The sequence below is a fragment of the Chlorella variabilis genome (genome assembly GCF_000147415.1).
Source record: "Chlorella variabilis unplaced genomic scaffold CHLNCscaffold_1, whole genome shotgun sequence".
NCBI classification, from domain to species: Eukaryota; Viridiplantae; Chlorophyta; class Trebouxiophyceae; order Chlorellales; family Chlorellaceae; genus Chlorella; species Chlorella variabilis.
In genome coordinates, this window is record NW_005435087.1 from 1,153,307 (window position 1) to 1,163,330 (window position 10,024).

Consider the following 10,024-nt stretch of genomic DNA (forward strand, 5'->3'; position numbering starts at 1 on the left):
ACAATCACCGCCCCTCCCTCCCTCCCTCCCCTCCCCGCCCGCAGTCATCACGGGGGTGCAGATCCACAACTGGTCCAACAACTTTGAGGACGACTCGCCCAACCTGGAGTTTGTGGCGCCCACCAGCGTGTATGTGGTGGTGGGCGGTGAGAAGACGCACCTGGACCTGTCGGCCATGCCGGTGAGCGCTCACCCCCACCTGGCCCCGCCAGCGTGCGCCCGACCCACGCCCATGCGCGGCCGGCGCGCCGCTCGAGGGCCCGGCGGCCGGGCTGCTGCAGCTGGGCCGGCCTGGCGCTCGAAAGAGCCGGCATCTTTAGCAGGGCGGGCATGCACGCCACCGCACCGCTTCGCCTGCTCCCACCTCCTCATCCGCCTGTTACCACCCCCCCGCCTGCCCCGCCTCCAGCCCGTCACGCCCCGCCAGATGCGTGCCATCGCCGGCCCCGCCGACGTCATCAACCAGGGCGGGCAGACGCTGCTGCGGGAGGAGGCGGCGCCCTACGCCTTTGACTCCAAGGACGCGCGGCGGCGCAAGCGGGAGCGCCTGCTGCGCTACATCAGCCTGATGCGGGAGGAGGGGCTGGAGGCGGAGGCGGAACTGCTGGAGGCCAGCATGCAGTCCAGGCTGGGACTGCAGGCCAAGATCGCACGGGGGCAGCCGGGACGCATCGAGGGAGACACCTCGGTTGTGATTGACCAGAAGGCGGCAGCAGGTGGGGCGAGGGAGGGGATGGGGAGAGGAGACTGTGCTGGCTGGTCACGTGGAGGCGCGGCAAATGCGACGCGCCCAAAGGACTGCCGCGGCCGAAGGGCTGGCTTTCACCCCGCGGCGCCCTGCTGTGCCGCGCTGTGCTTCCCTGCTGCCGCAGCCAGCGTGCGGGAGCTGCAGGAGATCCGGCAGCTGCTGGAGGAGAAGCACCGGCAGCAGCAGGTGGTGAAGGAGCAGCAGGAGGAGCAGAAGAAGGCGTACGCGGCGGCGGCGGCGGCACAGCAGGTGCAGCAGCGGCAGGCGCCGGCGCCGCCGCAGGCTGGACCCAAGTGAGGCGGGCCGCGGCCCGCAGAGAAGATCATCCGCGAAAGATTTACGATGTTGGCAGCTCTAGAGGCAATCGACCGAGCAGCGCCTCGTGACGCTGTCTGCGCGCGCGCCCTTCCCCTCTAGATCTGCGCCCCATGCATGCCCCAATTCCCACAAACGTATGTTACGAGTCGCCAACCCGACACCCACGCACCTGTTTTCCTGTCCGTCTGTTTCCATACCCGATCTGATCCCACCATCGATCCGTGTCACGTGTACTGGCCTGCTGCTGCCTGGCCCACCGCCTCGCTCCTTTCCTTTCCAGGCAGGCATTTTTCTCCTTTCAGAAAATTCCCCAGAACTCAACCCCCGCCCTTCCTGCAGTGGTCGCTCATGTTTGATACTGCCCTCATCTTTACCCCCTGGTCTCCGGCACGCCGATGACCAATGCGTTTTTCTCAGCCTCCGCCAATGCCAACCCCGGCAAACTGAAACCCTCTGGATCAAGGTACTGTTGCTGATGGGCTAAACTGAGTGCAGCAGGCTTTCGGTAGCAACATGCGTTGTGCAAACAGTCCTGCCGTTGGGCGGTGCCGGCGCCCACTGGCGCAGCAGCCGCAGCAGGATGATTAGGATGCCGCGCGAGCACCGTATTAATGCATCACTGACAGCAGCTCTACCATCAAGGAACCACCGCTGCTGCTTGCACAAGCCTTGACCTGAGGTGCGTCTGTTTTGTAACGTGCGACCGATCTATCGCGTCCCAGCACTTGAGCTTTCGAGTTGCTCACCCACCCCGTTACGCGTGCCAGGTCCTCCAGCCGGTGTCGGGTCGCGGGTTGTGCCTGCCTGAGCAACTTGCTCTCCGCCGCCGCCCGCCGGCCCGCCGGTCAGCGCCCCTCCTGAGTGCTGCCGTCCCCTGCAAACTTGCCGCTTGCAGGTCTGGCTGTGCCAGTATGCCGGCCTTTCAGCCCCTGAGGGCGCAGCTGCACGGCCCATCATGGCAGCACCGCGGCATGCCGCCCGCCCTCCCCCTGTCGGCCAGCCGGCGCGGCCTGCTGCTGTCGGCGCCGCTGTTGGCCCTGCCGCACATGCCTGCCAAGGTGCAGGCCGCCCAGGCTGCTGTGGCCACCCCCGTCCTGGACCAGCCCATGAGGCGGTGAGCAGAGGCATGCACAGGCTGCACAGCACACTCAGCGCAACCCCCGCCTCCAAGCCGCCAACTCGCCGCAGCGCCCTGCAGCGCCCTACACCCTGCGCCCCGCCCTCTTTCCATCCCTCCCGCCCTGCAGACTGCGCCTGCCTGCGGGCACCATGGGCCGCGACTATGTGCTGCTGCAGCTGAAGCTGGGCGGGAGGGGGCCCTTTGATTTTGTGGTCGACACAGGGCTGACGGCAGAGCTGATCACGCCGCACCTGCGGGAGGTGCTGGGCATCCCGCCGCCCACCCGAGTGCTGCAGCAGAACGTGGGCGCGGGGGGCTCGGTGCAGCTGCCGCTGGTGACGCTGACAGGTGGGGGCTGGGTGGGTGGGCGGGTGGCATGAGGCTGAGGGGTTAGGGGTCGTGGCAGGGGCGTGCTTGCTGAGTGTGTGGGGTGGGCGGCCTGGTGCCGAGTAACTCAGGCACGTGCCGCCGCTGCTGCTGTCCAGCCCTCCCCGCCTCCCTCCCATCGCCATGCGTGGCCCTGCCGCCTGCCTCGCCCGCCGCGCCTGGCTGCAGATGCGCACCTGGTGGGCGCCGAGGACCTGGCGCTGCCCGCTTTGAACGCTGTGGTCACTGACTTTGTGCAGGAGCACCTCGACCCGCAGCACCCGGTGGAGGGCATGCTGGGCATGGTGGGCAGGGCTGGCGCCTGCCTGATGAGGGCGCAGCAGGGGGTATCATCCTGACAAACCGGTGCCGCCCAGCCGACACCCCACGCACCGCACACACACGCAGCGCCCGCACAGGCACGCCTGTCCAAACCCCTTGGTCCTCCTCCACCCTTGTTGCCTCAGGAGCTGCTGGAGCTGTGGGATGTGGATTTCGACTTCCCGGCGCAGCGCCTGCGCCTGTTCCGCCCCGGCGAGGGCGCGGCGGCGGCAGCGGCGGCGGGCCTGGTGGAGGTGCCCGCCGCTGTGCTGAACGAAACCGGCATCCTGGGCATCCGCGCCACCTCGCCCGCCTCCAAGGCGGGCCAGCCCTTCATCGGCATCATCGACTGCGGGGCCTCCTTCTCCGCCATCAACTGGAAAGCGGCGGCGCTGGCGGGGCTGCCCCCCAAGGGCGATGCTGTGTACAAGTCGGCGGGCGCCAAGGCCCAGCCGGGCGCCGCCCCCGGTGCCACGGGTGGCAGCCTGGGCGGGGTGGCCATCATCGGGATGGATGGCCGGCCCCAGGTGGCCCCCACCACGCCAGTGCAGTTCACCTTTGCCGGCGCGGCGGCCAGGGAGGACGGCAAGTTCCGCTTCGAGGCGCCGCCACCCGGCTGGCAGCCCTGGCAGCCCGTGGTGGCCGCCGTGGGCGACCTGCCGGTGTTTGCGCAGCTGCTGGGGGACGGCACCAAGCCGTTCGATGGCCCCGCGGCGGTGCTGGGGCTGGATGTGCTGTCGCAGCGCCGCGTGGTGGTGGCCGCCGGAGTGAACAAGCCGGGGCGCGTGCGCCAGCTGTTTGTCAGCCCCAAGTGAGCGGGAAGGGCCGCGCACACAGCTCGTTGAGAGGATGATATGAGCGATTTCATTCAAGTTTTGATTTGCCCTGATGTTTCGTTACCGCTCTCCCTTACAAGGGTGGCGGACCGGCCAGCCGCCGCCACCACGCTTCTTTCAAAGTTTGAACAGCCTTCCCTGACCAATGAATAAATAGGGCCGGACCAATCCGGTCAGTAAACTAGACTGCGCTCGCGTGGCTCGCATGACGCATCGCTGAATGGAGGCGACTGATCGACGGCCCGTGCGGCGCTCTAGGCGGTGGCGGCGGCTGCGGCGGCGGGTTTGTAGCCCTGCTTGGCCAGGCCCGTCCTGAAGGCCACCAGCACCAGCTCCACGTTGGCGGGCTTGGCGTTGTAGCCCATGAGGCCCACGCGCCACACCTTGCCTGCGGTGGGGCCCAGCCCGCCAGACACCTCCACGCCGTACGCATCCATGGCGTGCTTGCACAGCGCGGCCCAGTCCACGCCCGCGGGCACCTGCAGCGGAGCGGCACGGGGTCGGGTGGCGTGGGAGGGCGAGGGCACGCGAGGGAATGCTGGCCGGTGCGGCGGGCGGGGGGCAGGCAATCGCCCTGCCAGGTTGGCATGGCAGAGCGCAGGCGCTCCGAGTGCTGCGCAGGCACTTAGGAGTGTGCTGCACCAGCGGCGGCGCAAGGAGTGTGCTGGCTGCCTGCCTTGATTGTGTTCACTGTGGCCAGCCTGTCCCTGGGGTCCTCCACAAATGGCTCCAGGCCCAGCTCCCTCAGCCCCGCCCACAGCTGCAGGGTGGGGCAACATGGGGAGCAGGGGGGGCAAGCGTTTCCGGGCGTGCCGGCAGGATGCTCCATCTGCCGCAGCGGCTCCCTGCTGCCTGCTGTACCGAGGCAGCGCCCGCCTGGCTGGCACCCCTGCGGGGCAGCCCCACCTGCTGGTGCGCCGCCTCGTGCCGCGCCCAGCTGGCCTCCAGCCCCTCCTCAGACAGCACCGCCAGCGCCTCGCGCATGGCATACCACATGCTGACCATGCCGGTGTGGTGGTAGGAGCGGGAGCCAAACCAGCCCTGCACGCAGGCAGGCGCGCCCAGCACATGCACGTTCATAAGGCACCTGCACCGCCTGGGCAGGCCAGAGGCGGGTGCAGCTTAGGAGGTGCCAGCCCTCGGCAGGCAGCTCCAGCACGTGCTGCTGTTCAGTGCTGCAGCCGCCACGGCAGCGCTGCCTTGCTGCTCCCCTCCCCTGCCCTGCTCCCCCACCTACCCAGTAGTCTCCCACCAGGTTGAGGTCAAAGTAGTAGGAGCGGACCTGTTGAGCGCAGGGAGGCAGGCAGAATGAGAGGACAAACATGGAGGGCAGGTGGCGCATGGCCCTGGGTGTGGGGCGTGCGGCGGGAGCCACCCGGTCCGGCTGGCAGGGTTGCAGGCGCATGCGCAAGCGCGAAAGCGCGGCAGCCGGCCGCAGCACATGCGCCGCCGCCGTGGCGGCTCACCTTTGTCTTGCGGTTCTTGACCTTCTGCAGCGCTCGCTCGTTCAGCATGAGCGGCGCGGCCCCCGGCGGCGCCGACAGGCACTTCTGGCTACCGGTGTACACGGCATCGACGGCCCAGGCGTCGGCAAGCAGCGGCACGCCGCCCAGCGAGGCCACCGTGTCAACCAGAAGCAGCGCGCCGTGCTTGCGGCACACCTCGCCCACGCTGCGGCGGGGCGGGAGTGGCGCGCATGTGCACGCATGTGTGTGTGTGAGAGAGAGCGTGGGAGGGCAGGGCAGGGCAGGCAGGCAGGGGCTGCATGCTCCAGCGGCAGGCCCGCCTCGGCGCCGGTTGAGAGCTGCCTGGGGCGCCTCCTCCCAGCCTGCCTGCCTGTCGGGGGCGGCGCGCCCGGCCCCGCCGCCCCCCCGCTTTCCCTGCCGCTCACCCCGCCAGGCTCTGCCGCACGCCGGTGGACGACTCGCCCTGCGTGAGGAAGAGCAGGGCGGGCTTGTGCTGCTCCACCGCCGCCGTCAGCTCCGCCAGCGAGAAGGTCTTGCCTGCCGCCACCTTGAGCTCCACCACGTTGGCGCCAAAGCGCTCGGCCATGTCGGCCACGCGTGCACCCTGCGCGGCGCGGGGGCAGGCGGCGGCGGCGGCGCTCGAGAGACGCCCACAGGCTCGCGCAGGTGCCTGCCCCGCCCCGCCCCGCTCGCTAGCCAAGCACCAGCCAGCCGCAGCCAGGCAGCCAGCCCCATCCAGCGCCATCCAGCCCCATCCAGCCGTGCTCCGCCAGCCGGCCGGCCGCCGCCGACGCCCGCCTCACCCAGATGCCCTTGTTGCCCACCACCACCGTGTCCCCTGGCTCCACCAGGTTGGCGATCGCCATCTCCATGCCCGCGTGGCCGGTACCGCTGGCCAGCAGCGTGTAGTTGGAGGAGGTCTGGAACAGGTACCGCAGGCCCTGTCGGATCTCGTCCATGATGGACAGGAATGGAGGGTGCCTGTGTGGGGGGGGAGGAGGAGGTAGAGGGATGGGCGGGAGAGGAGGGAGGGAGGGAGGGAGGGAGGTGTGGGCAGTGGCTGCGAGGCTTCCCGCCTGCATGCTCGACGGGTGGGGCGTGCCAAGCATGGGCAGAGGCGCCAGGGTTGGCGGGAGGCAGGCAGTGTGGTCCCCTGGGCGGACGCGCGAGTGCCTGGCACCGCCTCACATGTGGCCCAGCAGGGGCAGGGTCTGGGCGGCCAGGATGCGCGGGTGGGCGTTGGCGGGGCCGGGCCCCATTAGGAAGCGCTGCGGGATGTCCAGCACGCCGGCGGGGCCGCGGTGGGTGTCGTCCACGGTCGCCGCCGCCTCCCCCGTCTTGCACAGCCCAATGGAGCACAGGGTGTTGTCGGGGTAGGCCTGGCCTGCAGCGACGGGAGGGGAGCGGTGGGCAGCGGGGAGCGTGCATGCGCACGAGACGGCGGCGGCGGCGGCCCCTCCAGGTGATGGCTGCTCGCCCCGGCTGCTCGTGGAAGTGGTGGCTGCATTATCGTTGATCTGGGGTGCCCATCGCTTATTGCAAGCGCGCAGTCAGGTGGCCCCTACCCACCTCTGGCTGGGCCCAGCAGGCAGGCAGCCACCAGGGCGACCAGCATGAGCAGCTTAGCAGCATGCATGATCAATTGAGCTAGTGTGAGCGCGGAGCGGGCGCAATGCGTGCAGTCGGCGCTATTGATGTCAGGGCCTCCTTGCACACGCAATGGGGCGACTGCAGGGAGCACTGTGGCGCCCCTGCTGATCAATGGCGGCCCCGGGGAACGACTGCGCATCTATGCAATCAATGAGAGGGTAAGGATGGCAGCATGCCCAGCACGGCCGGCGACGGCTGCCATCGACCCGTGCAGTTCTGCGGTCCCAAACTTGCTGTTCAAGCTCCAGCCACCCCCTCATCGGTCACTTTAGCAGGTTGAATGTTTCACAGGGGCGTGTGCAACCAGAACAGAACAGAGGCAGAGCCACGGTGTGCTATCGCCCACACGGCGTCCGCCGGCAGCTGGCACCACCGTCGGCCGCCCCTGCCTCGCCTCGGCCGCCGTCACTCGATGTCGATCACCTTGCTGAGCTTCTGCAGCCGGTTGAGCAGCAGGTCGCCCTGCTTGATGGTCTGCTGGTACAGCGCCGTCTTGGCATCGGCGCGGTTGGTCTCCACCACGCCCGCCACCTTGTCCACCTTGGCGGGCAGCCGCCCAGCCACGATGAAGTCGGCCTGCAGGGGCCGAGGAGGTGCAGGGGGAGGTACAGGGGGAGGGCAGTGAACAGGCACAGGCATGCAGTGCCTGGGGGCTCGCAGCTGCCCAGCCCCTTCCACCCCACGCCAGCTGCCGGCCACTAGGACGGCCTGCTGCATGCGCAGCACCCTGCAAGCGACTGCGTCCGCTGGCAGCACTAGCCAGCCCCAGCCAGCCAGCCAGCCAGCCAGCCAGCCAGCCAGCCCGCGCAGCTCGCCCTCACCAGCTCCGCATCCAGGAAGTCGGGAGACACGCCGAATGTGGCGGCCATGGAGGCCAGCGTCACGCTCTTGTACGACTCCAAGAACTGTTGAAGGGCCCGGGGAGGGGAGGGGCAGGGGGAGGGTGGCGGGCACGGCGGGGCGGCAAAGGCAGAGATGTGTGGCAGGCAGGCGGGCCGCGGGGCGAGGGCAGGGGTGCCATCGAGCGGTGGAGGTGTGGCCGCTTAGCGCTGGCGTGCTGGCAAGGCAGGAAGGCAGCGGCCTCCCTGTGACCCATCCATCCATCCAGCCAGCCAGCCAGCTAGCAGCCGGTTGAGGGACGGGGGCGCTCACCTGCGCGTACGCCGCCGCCCGCACCTCGCGCATGTAGTAGCGGAAGTGGGGGTGCAGGTACATGTCGGCGCGGATCTCGTCGCTGAGGCCCGAAAACGCCTGCAGCGGCAGCAGCGGCGGCGCGGCACCATGGCAGGCGCGGCGGGGCTCGGGGACGCCACGTGTGTGGATTGTTGCGCGAGGTGTGGGGAGGGGCTGCACCAGCCGGCGCGGAGCGTGCTGTGGGCGCGCCTTCCAGCCCCCGGGGCGCGGCTCACCTTGAAGAACTGGGCGTACTGGCAGTCGTAGAGGGAGGAGAGGAAGGGGCGCAGGTGGGGCAGCGAGTCGATGACAGACAGCACCTCTGGCGAGTCGATGACCTGCGGGGCGAGCAGGGGGAGGTGTGTGTGTGTGTGTGTGTGTGTGTGCGTGTCATCATGCGTCGCGTTGTGCAGCTGCCCCCTGTGCCGCCCCCGCCCCACCCACCTTGCTCTTCAGCGTGGGCCGGTCCAGCGCCACCACCGCCAGCAGCACGGTGTAGAAGATGCAGCGCTCATACGACATCAGCTCGCCGCTGAGGGGGAGGAGGGAGGGGCAGGAGGGCATGGCGGGGCAGCCTGGTGAGCAGCTCCGGCTCTTAAGAAGCACCGCAAGAAGCACCGCCCCACAGCCTTGCAGCCCTCCGGGGCCACCCTTCACCACACATGCAGCAGCAGGCCCACCTGGAGAAGGTGGCGATGGCATCCAGCAGCAGCTCGGCGGCGCGCTTGAACTGGCGGGTGGCCATCAGGAACACGGCCTCGTACACCTGGCAGCCGCACGGAGGCAGGGCCGCAGCCCGCATGGGATGGATTGGGGCTGGGCGCAGGGGTTGCGGCACTGAGGCCAGGTCGCGCCGCGCAGCGCCAGCCGTCCGACGCCCCAAACACTCCGCTGCCCGGTCCCCCGGTCCCCCGGGCCTGCCCGGGCCCCGTGTGCACCGCCTGCCCGCCCCACCTTGAGCTTGTTCTTGCGCTCCCAGTCGCCGCCCTTGTCGCACAGCCCGCGCGCCTTGTCCAACCCCGCCTTGACCGCGCCCCAGTCTCCGCGGCTCAGCTCCAGCCGGATCTGGGAGAAGGCAAGGTCCATCTTGGGGCCCACCCCCGCCGTCTTGGCCTCCGCCGCCGCAAACGCCTCCAGCGCGGCCGCGTGGTCGCCGATGCCGCACAGGTAGTCGGCTCGAGCCTGCAGCGCGTCCCGCACCTCCATCTCGCCCGCGTTGACCTCTGCGCCAAGCGGGTGCGTGCGTGTGGGGTGGGGATGGCACAGGAGGGCGGCACATGGGGGATGCCCAGCCACCGACCGTGTTGGTGGAAGGCTAACCACCGCTCTGCCTATGCCCCTATGCCCGCAGGCAGCTGGCACGCCACGAGCGCCTGCCGCCGACCCACCCGCGTCCTTGATCTTCTCGTCCAGCTCCGCCAGCTGCTTGGCGTTGCGCTCCCGCATCTCGCCCAGCGCCGCTGCGTTGCCGCTCACGCCCAGCTCACCGCACACCTCCTCGTATAGCGGCGCCATGTCTGCGCCAGGTGGCGAGGCGACAGAGAGCTGGGGTCAGCGGCAGTTGTGGGCGAGAGGAAGCCAGCGTGGGAGGGAAGGGAGCAGGCAGGCGCGGGCGGGCGGCGGCACACCGTGCGCCTGCAGCAAGCCCACGATGTCGTGCTGCAGCTTGCTGCGGTCAGCCACCGGCACATCCTGGGTGCGGAAGAGGAATCTCTGCAGAGCAGGGGTCGAGGCAGGGGTTGGCAGGGCGCCCCGTCAGAGGCAGGCACCGCCCGATCGCTTGAGCCTGACCACTGACCTTTTGCGCTAGCACCACCTTGTAGTCCTGCTCCTCCAACGGCTCGCCCATGCTGCTGCCCGGCAAGCCCCCACCAAGGCGCTCGATCAGCGGCTGTGTGGAATAGACTGGTGATGGTCTGCTGTCGGGGCTGGAGCAAGGTGCTGCGATGTGCGGGTTCTCTGATCGACTGGCAGGCTTTAAGCCCAGAGCCTGACACATGTACTTCCCTGGCCCATGCGTACGGCC

At 69.4% G+C, this 10,024-nt stretch overlaps 4 protein-coding genes across 4 annotated transcripts in view; 2 read left to right on the top strand and 2 right to left on the bottom strand.

Moving 5' to 3' along the window:
- Positions 1–1,552, top strand: part of CHLNCDRAFT_33527 (hypothetical protein) — a 3,230-nt gene extending 1,678 nt beyond the window's left edge. The window contains exons 6-8 of the mRNA XM_005851711.1: positions 45–181; positions 410–716; positions 873–1,552. Coding sequence (XP_005851773.1) covers positions 45–181; positions 410–716; positions 873–1,045 — 617 coding nt within the window. The 3' untranslated portion in view covers positions 1,046–1,552. The remainder of the gene's footprint in view (positions 1–44; positions 182–409; positions 717–872) is intronic.
- A 425-nt stretch (positions 1,553–1,977) lies between these two features.
- On the top strand, positions 1,978–3,688 carry CHLNCDRAFT_133181 (expressed protein; the record flags this gene model as incomplete). The annotated part of the gene is made up of 4 exons (XM_005851712.1): positions 1,978–2,180; positions 2,314–2,534; positions 2,742–2,857; positions 3,020–3,688. 4 exons carry the CDS (start codon positions 1,978–1,980, stop codon positions 3,686–3,688), a joined length of 1,209 nt encoding a protein of 402 aa, XP_005851774.1.
- Positions 3,689–3,963: 275 nt separating this feature from the next.
- Positions 3,964–6,434, bottom strand: CHLNCDRAFT_48400 (hypothetical protein; the record flags this gene model as incomplete). The annotated part of the gene is made up of 8 exons (XM_005852051.1): positions 3,964–4,188; positions 4,401–4,469; positions 4,616–4,750; positions 4,947–4,991; positions 5,176–5,380; positions 5,601–5,779; positions 5,979–6,156; positions 6,364–6,434. The coding sequence occupies 8 exons, from the start codon at positions 6,432–6,434 to the stop codon at positions 3,964–3,966; spliced, it is 1,107 nt and encodes a 368-aa protein (XP_005852113.1).
- Positions 6,435–7,094: 660 nt separating this feature from the next.
- Positions 7,095–9,904, bottom strand: CHLNCDRAFT_55933 (hypothetical protein). Its single transcript, XM_005852052.1, has 10 exons — positions 9,797–9,904; positions 9,627–9,711; positions 9,387–9,515; positions 8,953–9,221; positions 8,679–8,764; positions 8,443–8,530; positions 8,235–8,336; positions 7,978–8,076; positions 7,647–7,730; positions 7,095–7,401 (listed from the first exon to the last, which is right to left on the bottom strand). The coding sequence occupies exons 1-10, from the start codon at positions 9,845–9,847 to the stop codon at positions 7,231–7,233; spliced, it is 1,164 nt and encodes a 387-aa protein (XP_005852114.1). The 5' UTR covers positions 9,848–9,904; the 3' UTR covers positions 7,095–7,230.
- Between the last annotated feature and the right edge of the window lie 120 nt (positions 9,905–10,024).